The sequence below is a fragment of the Callithrix jacchus genome, chromosome 6 (genome assembly GCF_049354715.1).
Source record: "Callithrix jacchus isolate 240 chromosome 6, calJac240_pri, whole genome shotgun sequence".
In the NCBI taxonomy this organism is placed as follows: Eukaryota; Metazoa; Chordata; class Mammalia; order Primates; family Cebidae; genus Callithrix; species Callithrix jacchus.
The window spans coordinates 127893864-127908457 of record NC_133507.1 but is presented as its reverse complement, the minus strand read 5'-3'; the positions used below and the strand labels follow the sequence as shown (position 1 = coordinate 127908457).

Here is a 14594-nt window from a genome sequence, read left to right as displayed (position 1 = left end):
AAAACCTGCAATACCTTTACACAGGCAATTCTGAGTTCTGCTGATTCATTCTTACTTAAAGCTGTAATAACACTTGAGTATGGAACACCCAAGCTGACTTTGCATTTTTTTCTGCAGAGCTCACAGAATTTGGCATACAAGAAATTTAAAGTTGTTCTTTATGATCCTTTGCAATTTCTCAAATATTGTTTGTGGTCACCTACATTATAGTGTCTGATAGCATTAACTGATATTTTTCTTGCAAAGATGTAGTCTTGATCAAAATACTGACAAAAGCTTAAAATACTGACTATAATTTCTATAACTCAAGAAAACCATACAGAAAATCTTTTCACCAAAGAAAGGCTCAGTGCTAGATCTATTTGAGGCTGAAGAGCCTTAGTTAAGTCAACAGCTCTTGTTCACACTTTGTACAAAGACATCTGTACAACTGGTTCCAACTTAGGAAACAGCATTTAAATATCAACAAACACATGCTCAGAGACAACTGGGTAAATTTTCATCAGGACCAAAATTTCTAAGAAACCATATTAGAGCAAATTATAAAGCAAAGAATCTTCTCAAAATAAGTATTTGCAAGTCATCACTTACTCTGTTCTTCCCACAGAAGTCATGTGAATTGCATTATAAAGAGTAAATGGAAGAAATTTCTAGACTGTAGTCAAGTTATTCTTGAATCAGTAATTTATCATGCTTCTTATATATAGTGATGATTATAATTAACATTTAACTAACTGGCATTACTTCAAATATTTATTCCATTTTATAATATATAAGTGCTGTGTTTGAGACACTAAACATGTTAAATGTCTTTTATTTCAAAAAAAAAGGATTAACCATTCAGATTTTTATACTTTATGTGTTCTATAATACATAATACACTAGAAAATAGTTGTTAAACAACTGACATTATTTTGACTAAACCAATATTATAAAAACAAAGCTTTATTGCACCTGCTTCTTAAGAGGATTATGACTAAATACTCACTTGTTCAGTGTGAGGTCAAGAATGAATTTGGAGCCGAAGGCTTCAATCTGGAAGCTTGCCTGGGCCAGATGGACAGCCTATGGATTCAAAAAGACAAAAGAACCTTAACTTCCTTTCCTGTCTTTCAGATGGATTATTAACAAGAATGATATTTAAGAGGAGTAACTTTTATGTATCAGTTCATTTCCTTATGCATCTTCACATAATTCATTTATTTAGGAGACTAGGTACAGAATCATGGCTTTGCTAGGAAAATCTAAATATTTGGGCAGCAAAGAGCTAGTAAGACAACCCATCCTTGAAAATGAACCCACTAAGATAAAAACCAACAGCATATTTTGCTGGAGTTCCAAAGTGACTGTGATGAACTATGCAAAAGTCTTACCAATTAAAGCTTGATTTCAGTCTGTTTTGTGCACAAAGATAACCAATTTTTTTTGCACACCTAAGTAAAAAAATCGTGTCAGTGTTCTGCTCTTCAGCAGGAATTAGAACTTTCTCTAAATGATGTATCAGTAGAATGTGACAGTAAAATGGGAGAGTGCAACTTTCTAACTTCAGAAAGCACTTAGAACCTGGCCTTTTGTGTATACTGAAAGCTTATGTCCCCCTTTAAGAGTCATATGTTTACAAATATTGTCATTGTTTTGTCTTAATTCAAAATACAAAGATAATTCCATTTAAACATGAATCCTATCTACTAGGTGTTAAAGATTATTATAGCTCACAGAAGCATCTTGAGTACTGCAAATTAACAAATCAATGAAGTTCTGTCAAAGTATTAGCTAACATAAAACTTTCCTTTGTCACACTATCAGGAAGAAAAAAAGAACAAAACTAAATGAAACACCTACACCCCCCCTTCCTTGACTCACAAATGACCTTCCTCCAGAACTGCATTCCTAAGGCCCAGTGTGTGCTGCAAATCATCTGTGAAGTGCTCCATGCATGGTAACTGGACATCAGCATGAACACACCAGGCATCCCCCTCCCAGTACTTTCTATTCCCACTGTTCTTCCAATACTATCCCTACTCCTCTTTGTCTTCCCCTATATTTTTGATGGTTGATTCCCTCCCCATCTTTCAAAGGCATCCCACCTGCAGTGCTTTCTGTGAAGTCTTCCTTCACACAATCTTCACACTCAGAGCTTCAGAAGCACTTTATTTATTTCTCCCTGTCCAGCCTCTCAGACCATAGTGCAATCAAGTTAGAACTCAGAATACAGAAACCAACCCAGAACCACACAGCTTCATGGAAACTGAACAACTGGCTTTTGAATGTTGACTGGGTAAACAATGAAATGAAGTCAGAAATAAAGAAGTTCTTCGAAACCAATGAGAACGAAGACACAACATGCCAGAACCTCTGGGACACATTTAAAGCAGTCTCTAGAGGAAAGTATATAGCAATAAGTGCCCATATGAGGAGAATGGAGAGATCCAAAATTGACACCCTATCATCAAAATTGAAAGAGCTAGAGGAGCAAGATCAAAAAAACTCAAAACCCAGCAGAAGACAAGAAATAACTAAGATCAGAGCTGAACTGAAGGAGACTGAGATACGAAAAACCCTTCAAAAAATCAATAAATCCAAGAGCTGGTTTTTTGAAAAGATCAACAAAATAGACAGACCACTAGCCAGATTGATTAAAAATAAAAGAGAGAACAACCAAATAGATGCAATAAAAAATGATAAAGGGGAAATCACCACAGATTCCACAGAAATTCAAACCATCATCAGAGAATATTACAAACAACTCTATGCACATAAACTAGTAAACCTGGAAGAAATGGATAAATTACTGGACTACTGTGTCCTCCCAAGCCTAAACCAGGAGGAAGCTGAAACTATGAATAGACCAATAACAAGGTCAGAAGTCGAGGCAGCAATTAAGAGCCTACCACACAAAAAAAGCCCAGGTCCAGACGGGTTCACAGCCGAATTCTACCAGACACACAAAGAGGAGCTGGTACCATTCCTTCTAAAACTATTTCAAACAATCCAAAAGAGAGGGAATACTTCCCAAATCATTTTACGAGACCAACATCATCCTGATACCAAAACCCAGCAGAGACCCAACAAGAAAAGAAAACTTCAGGCCAATATCCATGATGAACATAGATGCAAAAATCTTCAATAAAATATTGGCAAGCCGAATGCAACAGCAAATCAAAAAACTTATTCACCATGATCAAGTAGGATTCATCCCGGGGATGCAAGGCTGGTTCAACATACGCAAGTCTATCAACGTAATTCACCACATAAACAGAACCAAAAACAAAAACCACATGATTATCTCAATTGACGCAGAGAAGGCATTCAACAAAATTCAACAGCCCTTTATGCTAAAAACCGTCAATAAACTCGGTATCGATGGAACATATCTCAAAGTAATAAAAGCTATTTATGACAAACCAACAGCCAATATCATACTGAATGGGCAAAAACTGGAAGCATTCCCTTTGAAATCTGGCACTAGACAAGGATGCCCTCTTTCACCACTCCTATTCAATATAGTTCTGGAAGTTCTAGCCAGAGCAATCAGGCAAGAAAAAGAAATAAAGGGTATTCAAATAGGAAAGGTGGAAGCCAAATTGTCTCTATTTGCAGACGACATGATAGTATACCTAGAAGACCCCATCACCTCAGCCCAAAAACTCCTGAAACTGATAAGCAACTTCAACAAAGTCTCAGGATATAAAATCAATGTGCAAAAATCACAAGCATTCGTCTACACCAATAACAGACTTAAAGAAAGCCAAATCAAGAACGAACTGCCATTCACAATTGCTACAAAAAGAATAAAATACCTTGGAATACAACTCACAAGGAACGTAAGGGACCTCTTCAAGGAGAACTACAAACCACTGCTCAACAAAATCAGAGAGGACACAAACAGATGGAGAAACATTCCATGTTCATGGTTAGGAAGAATTAATATCGTGAAAATGGCTATACTGCCCAAAGTAATTTACAGAATCAACGCTATCCCCATCAAGCTACCATTGACTTTCTTCACAGAACTGGAAAAAAACACCATGAACTTCATATGGAACCAAAAGAGAGCCCGCATAGCCAAGTCAATTCTAAGCAAAAAGAACACAGCGGGGGGCATCACACTACCGGATTTCAAACTATACTACAAGGCTACAGTAATCAAAACAGCATGGTACTGGTACCAAAACAGAGATAGAGACCAATGGGACAAAACAGAGGCACCAGAAGCAACACAACATATCTACAACTATACAATCTTTGATAAACCTGACAAAAACAAGCAAGGGGGAAAGGATTCCCTGTTTAACAAATGGTGTTGGGAAAACTGGCTAGCCATGTGCAGAAAGCAGAAACTGGACCCCTTCCTGACACCTTACACTAAAATTAACTCCAGATGGATTAAAGACTTAAACATAAGACCTGGCACCATAAAAACCCTAGAAGGAAATCTAGGCAAAACTATCCAGGACATAGGAGTAGGCAAGGACTTCATGAACAAAATACCAAAAGCATTGGCAACAAAAGCCAAAATAGACAAATGGGACCTAATCAAATTCCACAGCTTCTGCACGGCAAAAGAAACAGTCACTAGAGTGGATCAGCAACCAACAGAATGGGAAAAAATTTTTGCAGTTTACCCATCTGACAAAGGGCTGATATCCAGAATTTACAAAGAACTCAAACAGATTTACAGGAAAAAGACAAACAAGCCCATTCAAAAGTGGGCAAAGGATATGAACAGACACTTTACGAAAGAAGACATATGTGAGGCCAACAATCATATGAAAAAATGCTCCTCGTCACTGGTCATCAGAGAGATGCAAATCAAAACCACATTGAGATACCATCTCATGCCAGTTAGAATGGCGATCATTAAAAAATCTGGAGACAACAGATGCTGGAGAGGATGTGGAGAAAAAGGAACACTTTTACACTGTTGGTGGGAGTGTAAATTAGTTCAACCATTGTGGAAGACAGTGTGGCGATTCCTCAAGGCCTTAGAAATAGAAATCCCATTTGACCCAGCAATCCCATTACTGGGTATATATCCAAAGGACTATAAATCGTTCTACTATAAGGACACATGCACACGAATGTTCATTGCAGCCCTATTTACAATAGCAAAGACCTGGAATCAACCCAAATGCCCATCGATGATAGACTGGATTGGGAAAATGTGGCACATATACACCATGGAATATTATGCAGCAATCAGAAATGATGAGTTTGTGTCATTTGTAGGGACATGGATGAATCTGGAGAACGTCATCCTCAGCAAACTGACACAAGAACAGAAAATGAAACACCGCATATTCTCACTCATAGGTGGGTGATAAAAAATGAGAACACATGGACACAGAAAGGGGAGTACTAAACACTGGGGTCTATTGGGGGGAAAAGGGGAGGGCCAGTGGGAGGGGGAGGTGGGGAGGGATAGCCTGGGGAGAAATGCCAAATGTGGGTGAAGGGGAGAAGGAAAGAAAAGCACACTGCCATGTGTGTTCCTACGCAACTGTCTTACATGCTCTGCTCATGTACCCCAAAACCTAAAATCCAATAAAAAATTAAAAAAAAAAAGAATGTTTAATATTTTAATTTATTTTAATTCTAAGAGGAAGCACATTTTCTATAAAAGATTTCCTCACTATATTCGCCTTCTTTGTGAATGTACCAAATGGAATTAGTTTTATCTAATATATTTACATCCACTTTAAGTCATTTAAATATATTGATGTATGCTACTTCTTATATTCTGTTTCTCTTTCCATTGCTATACATTCTGCAAATGTATATACATACAGTACACAATCTTCTCTATACCAAAATAAGTACTTGACAAGTGCTACTTTTCCTTATCATTTTATTTCTGCCCTGTCTTAGACACAATTAAAATAGTGTTTAACTTCTGGACTCTATGTTGTACCATTCCAATTTGTCACTTTTTCTTTAACAAAATACCATACAGTTTTTATATATGCCCATTGTAAATATGTTTTCAAATGATGTAAAGTAAGTCCTCATCATTATTATTTTATAAACCACATTGTTAGTTATAATTTTTTAATAAAATATTGGCTTGCTTCTTCCAAATGGTAGAAAAGCTAGAAGAATAGCTGGAATGAGTACAAAGTCTTATAACATATAGCCATATCATTTTTGGTTGATTTAATAGATTTTGGAGTTAATTAACTGACCAGCATCGATGAAATCCACTAAATATACAAAGACTACCTACAGTATTGTTCTTATTTTACAAAGGAACTATACAGTGAGGTTTAGAAATGTGTTCAGTAATACAAAATCAGATACTAGGAATACTTCAGAGAAGAGGTCATGAACCACATATTAGGTCATAATTAGTTATTTTCTCTTCTGGGATATCTGTTAAACAGCCTTGCTTTTATAAGCACATTGACTATAATAGCACTGTGGAAGAATGCAGGGTTTTACAGCCAAAGAACATCATTTCACAACAAGAACGAGCACGTCCCTGGGCTCAGAATTACCACCCTGAAGGACTGAGAACAGCTGTTGCCTAACCACTTTAGTATTTTTCTTTAACTCAGAATCTGGCACAGGGAAATTACAGGAGCTCTAAAAACAAAAACAATTAAACTCAATTATATACACAAACCTCCTTCATTGGAGAACAATTTACACATCTTAGCAATGTGCTTTTGTTTTTATTTTTTCTTTCTAGTAGATGGCATCTAATGGTATAGTATTAAATAACTTTAAGAAGGCTGTTCGGTTCTTCAGCTAGGACTTGTTTTGTACCTTATCATCAAGCAATGTTATAACATTAAGCAATCTCATACATGCTCAACTCTGTGTAAGGTACATTGAATAAGCTCGAGAGACACCGTTATGTTTTCCTGGAACTTATATTCTAGAATAGTTAATAAAGACATGAATACAGAAGAAAAACAACTGGATCTAATTATAAAAATAAAAAGTCATTTGCAGAATACACGTTTACATGCAACTATGTTTCACACATAAGAGGTGTTCAAACAGTATTCTTCACTAGTTGGAAAGAATTTGTGAGCTCTGTAGAGTGGCACCCATAACTAGAACTGAAAAATGGGAAATAACACTTTCCCAGAGTTAAAAAAATATTATAAGCCTGAATTTTATACTTTAGTAGAAATTGAGAAACTTGGGTAACTAGCCATTTTTAATTGTAATTTGGTTCTAATCCCTCATCTAAATTGACACACTGGTGATCGCACAGGCTTGTGTTAGGATAAAAATAATAGTGCCTCATATTTCTTATGTTTTAATCATTTCAAAGTACTATCATGTCTATCTAGAACACAGCACCCCATGCAGTTGGTAGACTAGACATTTTTATTACCCTTTTACAGGAGAGAAACATTTTGAAAAGGCACAGAGAGATTAAGTAATGTTATTGTCCAAGGTCATACATTAAAGGAAGAAATATGAAGTGTTGGTTAGTTAAATGACAAAAAGTGCCATATTTATGCTGGGAGCGGTGGCTCACGCAGTAATCCCGACACTTTGGGAGGCCAAGGCAGGAGGATTGCTTGAAACCAGGAGCTCGAGGCCAGGCTGGGAACATAGTGAAACCCCATCTCTACAAAAAATACAAAGATTAGCCAGGTGCAGTGACGCATACCTGTAGTCTCAGCTACTCATGAGACTGTGGTGGGAGAATCGTCTGAGCCCAGGGGTTTGAGGAGCTACAGTGAGCCAAGATCATGCAACTGCACTCCAGTCTGGGTGACAGAACAAGACCCAGTCTCAAAGGAAATAGAAATAATAATAATGTGACCGATGTAGCTCAGCCACATTGAAAGAACTCAATCATTTAGGAAGGAGACAGTAAAGTAGGAAAAACAGAAAAAAGAATATAGTAACATTTTAGAAGGGTATCAATCAGCCCCACCTTAAAGTTCCCTCCCAGGATAGCCACCATCTAGCAAATTCCAATGTGCACTTAAACTCTGCAATATATACTCTGCAAAGTTGGTAAATTTTATGTTTTTATTGCTAATTACCATTATGTATTATGCTTTGACATTGTTCAAGTTGACATGTCTTTAAAATAATATGAATCATTTTCCCGAGAAGTGAAACAGCTGCAAATGTTACATGAAGGCAGTTCTGCAAATTAGGGTAATTTGCTGAACATTCTTGCCATGAGGCATTTAAATAGGTCGTTCAAAGGAGAAAAGTATTATCATGTTTTCTTCTACCATGTTCCAACTGATAGTATTATGGGCTAATCCATCAACAGATTTGTATTGAATACCTACCTTGTGTAAGCTACTAGAGCAGATGTAAGAATATAGGAGAGGTAGTATTTTTTTTTTGAGACAGGTTCTTGCTCTGTTGTGCAATCTGGCGTGCAGTGGTGCTATCACAACTCACTGCAGCCTTGACCTCCTAGCTGAAGCAATCCCACCTCAGCCTCCCAAATAGCTGGGACCGCAAGCATGTACCACTACTCCCAACTAATATTTTTATTTATTTTTTGTAGATACAGGATCTCACCATGTTGTCCAGGCTGGTCACAAACTCCTGGTCTCAAGCAATTCACCCACCTTGATCTCCCAAAAAGTGCTGGGATCATATGTATGAGCCACTGTGCCTAGCTGAGAATTAGCACTTACATCAAAAAGATAATAATATGGTTAAGGAAATAAAATGAGTAATTGTAAAGAGTGAAAAATATAATATGTCAAATAATAAGAATCATTATTACTATTATTAGTATATAGATGGGTCTCACTGTATTGCTCCAGCTGGCCTCAAATTCCTGCCCTCAAGCAAGTCTCCCATCTTAGCCTCCCAAAGTACTGGGATTACAGTGTGAGTCACCACACCGGGCATAAATATTATTTGTAAAGGTACCACATACAATATAAGCATGATTAATTACTAAATTTGGAGTATGGGCAACAAGTGCATTTGAATTAATGGAGTGAGTCTGCCAGGGGCTAGAGAGAGCTGAGAATGGCTTATGAGAAAGACTTTCTTCGCATTTAAAGACAGAATTCAGACAGCTCTTCTAGAATTGATTTAATAGGATTAAATTACAAGTGGTTCTAATTATTTGCTAACAAATAAATGCTTAAGAAATATACTTGTAAAGTAAAACACAGGATGCCTTTCATTCTGGAGTGTTATACTGCAATGTGGATTGTGGTGTGAGTTAAACATGACATTTACCATAAGATAAAGCATTTCCCAAGATTAACAAGTAGAGGGAAAACATACACACCCAAAATTGCTAATGTATTTTGTTAATCAATCTATCTTTTGGCCTTAAATTAGGAAGCTTAAGTCATACCCTTTAAAGGCTATTACAAAAACAAGATCCAAACATCAGCAAACACACTCTTCTCACAGGCCACAGACGAACATCTCCCACTAAAGGAAGCAAATCACTGTTTGTTCTCTGTGCCAGCCTAGCTGGAAAAGATGGAATTTCTACAGTAAAAGACATATAACCTATATTCAATTATGCAATCTGATGATACAGAAAAAAGGAAAGCATGGATTAATGTGAATTTTATTTTCTGACCAAACATTATACAAGAACTCTTTTCTGAATAAATCAATTTTAAAGAGATTCCAAATTCATCTTCCTCCCTTTTCTTATGTACCTCAGTTTGAGGTACTCTTTTTCTTTTTTTCCTGAGATGGAGTCTTGCTTTGTCATCCAGGCTGGAGTGCATTGCCACAATGTCAGCATTGCAATCTCCACATCCTGGTTTAAAAGTGATTCTCATGCCTCAGCCTCCCAAGTAGCTGGGACTACAGGTGTACGCCAACACCCCTGGATAATTTTTGTATTTTTTTTTTAGTAGAGACAGGGTTTCACCATATTGGCCAGGCTAGTCTTGAACTCCTGACCTCAAGTGATCCACTCACGTCAGCCTCCCAAGTGCTGAGATTACAGGAATGAGCCACCATGCCTGGCTGAGGTACTCTTAAATACACAAAAGATGAACGCTGAAGAGAAAGAGGATGTAGGCACTTATATTCCAGTGAATACATATTCCAGTGAATCACGTTAGCTGCACTATTCATTTTAAAATCCTTCATGGCCAGCCAAAGAAGAGAAGCTACATTTAATCTTATGGTGGGTGGGGGCAAGGTCAAACTAAGATTTTCTTTAGTGATTATTTAGCAACGCTGGAGGACTCTGTAACAATACATTTCACTGACAAAGCATCCTTGGACATGTATATAAAATGTCTTCTATACATTTACCGTTAGTGATTAATGTTTGCTGGATATTAAACTAGCAATGCTAACTAAAAAGAAAGACTGAATTACAAGCCTTCGGAGCACTTGCTATTTAAAATGGGTAAAGCAGCACAAGTATCACTACAGCAGTATTATTTCACTTTCATATTTTTTTGAAAGATGAGTAAAAATACGACTATGACAACAGTTACCATGGAAGCGGTTTCTTTCGGCTGCCTTCCTGAATAGTAACATTTAATTTGATGCATTAATCTAGTAGCTGAGGTGTGATTCACCTTGTTCTTTTTCCTCGTCAATTCCTACATCACCAAACTGCACAACTCAAAAAAGGGTTTCTCTCTCTGCTAACACTTGTATCATAAAGCAAGAACATATTTTGTCTTTCTAGCCAGAATTATTGAACACCCACTAAATAATTTAAATAAAAGAATGGAAATAAAATATAAGTTTTGGAAAGCAAGACACCAAGCACCAAGCTTAGTGGCTGTGACTCAGTACACGACAGTTTTTCAAATTTGCTTATATAATGTGAATACTATCATGAAAGAAGAAAACAGCCTCATGTGAGGCAACTCTCCTTAAGGAGTCCTACTTCCCTGGTCTGCCTACTCTGTCCTTGGAATTTTGACTATAACTGCCCAGTGGACTCGTGTCAATGCAAATATCTATCCAAGGCAATGGAAGTTCCTGTAACCTGGGCCACATAAGAATTAGTTAAGAATGAGTAATTCTGAAATACAACATGAAAATTATGGTACTATAGTTATGCAGTCCATTTGAGCATTGTTGAATCTAGCAAACCATAAATGATGCAGAGTAGATTCAAATATTAATCTCCAATTCTCCCTCATTTATAAATTACTGAAAACGCATAATCAAAGAAGGCTAAGCAGACCTGTCCAAGCCAGAGCTCTCTTCTCTTGAAATACCTTGATTCACTGATCCTTGTTGGTAGGTTTCATACTATTTCTACCCAGTGATTTGTGTTGGGATCTCTATACCAGAACTGTTATTTCCATTTGCAGAATTTTTCAGGCTCTGCTTATAAGATTGCTCAAAGTTCATGTTAAATATACAGCTGTTTGACAATGATATTCCTGAGAGGCCTTTGCTTTCCGTGACTACCCTCAGCAAGTTGCATATTACTGGGGCAGAGATCCCTTTTATCTACAGAGAACTACAGCTATAGATCAGGGAAAGGTCAGTGTTCTCTGTCCTCAGCCATGTCTGGTTCTGTCCTTTGCACAGAATTCTGATCTTATCTATGACTATGGATGGGTTGCACTCTACCCCTTTGGATGAAACAAGTAACTTTCAAATTGGGAGTCATGTCAAAAATGGATTTCTCCATTTTACAAAAATGCAGGTGCCAGTAGACTTCCTAAGTAACAAGATTAAGGCCTGTTTCTCAACATAGAGGCCCACAATTGTCCTGTTTCATAATTTTATTTTCAAAACAAATGTGTGTGCTACACATACTTTACCCAAAGCTAGATGTAGAAAAGCTAATATTGATATGTGACCTAATGTTCTCTAACATCCAACTTCCACAGAGCTCTGGAAAATATTAACCACTCAATCTGCATTTGCACAATCTTAAAACATTCAGAACATTGATCACTATGCAGAATATTCTATTTTCATACACAGATGATAGGTTTCACCACATCCATGTAATGTTTTAGGCTTATTACAACTGCATTTTTGGCCAGGCACAGTAGCTCACGCCTATAATCCCAGCACTTTAGGAGTCCAAGGCAGGTGGATCACAAGGTCAGGAGTTTGCGACCAGCCTGGCCAGCATGGTGAAACCACATCTCTACTAAAAATACAAAAAATTAGCTGGACATGGTGACGTGTGCCTGTAATCCCAGATACTCAGGGGACTGAGGTAGGAGAACTGCTTGACCCTGGGAGGCAGAAGTTGCAGTGAGCCGAGATTGCACCACTATACTCCAGTCTGGGCGACAGAGCAAGACTCCATCTCAGGAAAAAGAAACCTCATTTTTATTTCTAAATGTGAACCTAGAAATTACATGGAGGCTTGAAGACATATCGAAATAAAAATAGAATATATCTAGGGAGAGAGATCCAAGATGGCCAATTACTAGCAGCTCAGGATTGTAGCTCCCAGTAAAAGAGCAGGGAACGAGAGAATGCCACACTTTCAGATGAATTTTTGTTGCTCACAGACCAGGAGATTCCCAGCAGAGGAGCCCCACGGATCGCCAGCGCAACTCTTGTGGCTGGCACGGCAGTTTTGCCAGCCCTCCGGCACAGTAGTTCTCGGTGCAGAGTAAACGGGACTGGGTCCCCTTTTGGTCGACGTTTGGAGCTCCGGGAAGGCAGAGTCACCCATTCAGCTGATTGAAAAAGAGACTCAAGAGGGAAGCCAGACTGGAGATTCCCAGGCAGAAAAGCACCATGAATCTTAACGCCAGCTGTTTTAGCCAGCACAGTGGGTTGCTCAGATTCTGGCACTGGGAATCAACAAGTTGGACGTCCACTCAGAGACCTAATTTGAAAGTCGGTAATTACAAAGATGACAGGTGGATAAATTTACAATGATGAGAAGAAACCATCGTAAAAAGGCTGAGAATACCCAAAATCAGAATGCCTCTCCCTCTACAGGGGATCACAGTTCTTCTTCAACAAGGGAACAAGGCCTGATGGAGAACGAGTGCATTCCACTAACAGAATTAGGCTTCAGAAAGTGGATAATAAGAAACTTCTGTGAGTTAAAAGAACATTTTCTAGCCTAATGGAAAGAAACTAAGAATCTTGAAAAAGGGTTTGATGAAATCCAAATGAGAATAGACAATTTAGAGGGGAATATAAGTGAATTAATGGAACTGAAGAATACAATATGAGAACTCCACGAAGTACTCACAGGTTTTAACAGCCAAATTGATCAACCAGAAGAAAGGATATCAGAGGTCTAAGACCAACTTAATGAAATGAAACGAGAGAAGACAAGATTAGAGAAGAAAGAGTAAAAGGAATGAGCAAAGTCTCCAAGAAATATGGGACTATGTGTAAAGACCTAATTTACTTTTGATAGGTGTACCTGAATGTCATGAAGAGAATGAATCCAAGTTCGAAAATATTCTTCAGGATATTATTCAGGAAAACTTTCCTAACCTAGTAAGGCAGGACAATACTCAACTCCAGGTAATACAGAGAACACCACAAAGATATTCTGCAAGTAGAGCAACCCCAAGACACATAATTGTTAGATTCACCAGGGTTGAAATAAAGAAGAAAATTCTAAGGGCAGCTAGAGAGAAAGCTCAGGTTACCCATAAAGGGAAGCCTATCAGACTCACAGCAGATCTCTCAGCAGAAACCCTACAAACTAGAAGAGAGTGGGGGCCAATATTTAATATCCTCAAAGAAAAGAATTTTCAACCCAGAATCTCATATCCAGCCAAACTAAGCTTCATAAATGAAGGAAAAATAAAATTTTTCATGAACAAGCAAGCACTCAGAGATTTCAGCAACACCAGGCCTGCTTTACAAGAGCTTCTGAAAGAAGCACTACACACAGAAAGGAACAACCAGTATCAGTCATCCCAAAAACCTACCAAAAGGTAAAGAGTATCTCCATAATGAAGAATCTATATCAACTAATGGGCAAAATAGCCAGCTAGCATTAAATGACAATATTAAACTCACAAATATCAATATTAATCCTAAATTTAAATGGATTAAATGCCCCAATCAAAGACACAGACAGGCAAATTGAATAAAAAGTCAAAACCCATTGGTACGCAGTATCCAGATCCATCTCATAAGCAAGGACACACAAAGACTCAAAACAAAGAGTTGGAGGAAGACTCACCAATCAAATGGAAAGCAAAAAAAAAATAAAAAAAACAGAAGTTGTAACTTTTGTCTCTAACAAAATAGACTTTAATAGTAACAAAGACTAAAAGAAACGAAGGACATTCCATAATGGTAAAAGGATCAATGCAACAACAGGAGTCAATGATCATAAATATATATGCACCCAATATAGGAGCACCCAGATACATAAGACAAGTTCTTACTGACTTATGAAGAGACTTGGACTCCCGCACAATAATAGCGGGAGACTTTGACACCACATTGTTAACATTCGATGCATCAACGAGAAAGAAAATTAACAGGAACATCTATGATTTGAACTCAGACCTGGAACAAATAAACTCAGGGAATATTTATAGCATACTTTACCCCAGGTCCACAGAACATACATTTTTCTCAGCATCACATCACACCTATTTTGAAAGTGACCACATAATTGGCAGTAAATCACTCTTCAGCATTTCCATAGCATTTCACAGACTTAAATGAAATATTGGTTGGCTATTTGTTTGTTATTTTCT

The 14594-nt window shown here is 37.5% G+C and overlaps 1 protein-coding gene across 9 annotated transcripts in view; it reads right to left on the bottom strand.

Annotated features, from left to right (window-relative positions):
* The window catches only part of ADAM23 (ADAM metallopeptidase domain 23), a 200991-nt gene that overhangs the window by 161512 nt on the left and 24885 nt on the right, over window positions 1–14594 (bottom strand). For all 9 annotated transcript variants that reach the window (XR_013519073.1, XM_054257820.2, XM_078328302.1 and 6 more), the window contains exon 3: window positions 989–1065. Coding sequence is in view for 8 of the 9 variants with exons in the window: in XM_054257820.2 (XP_054113795.1) it covers window positions 989–1065 (77 nt within the window). In the remaining variant the exon portion in view is untranslated. The remainder of the gene's footprint in view (window positions 1–988; window positions 1066–14594) is intronic.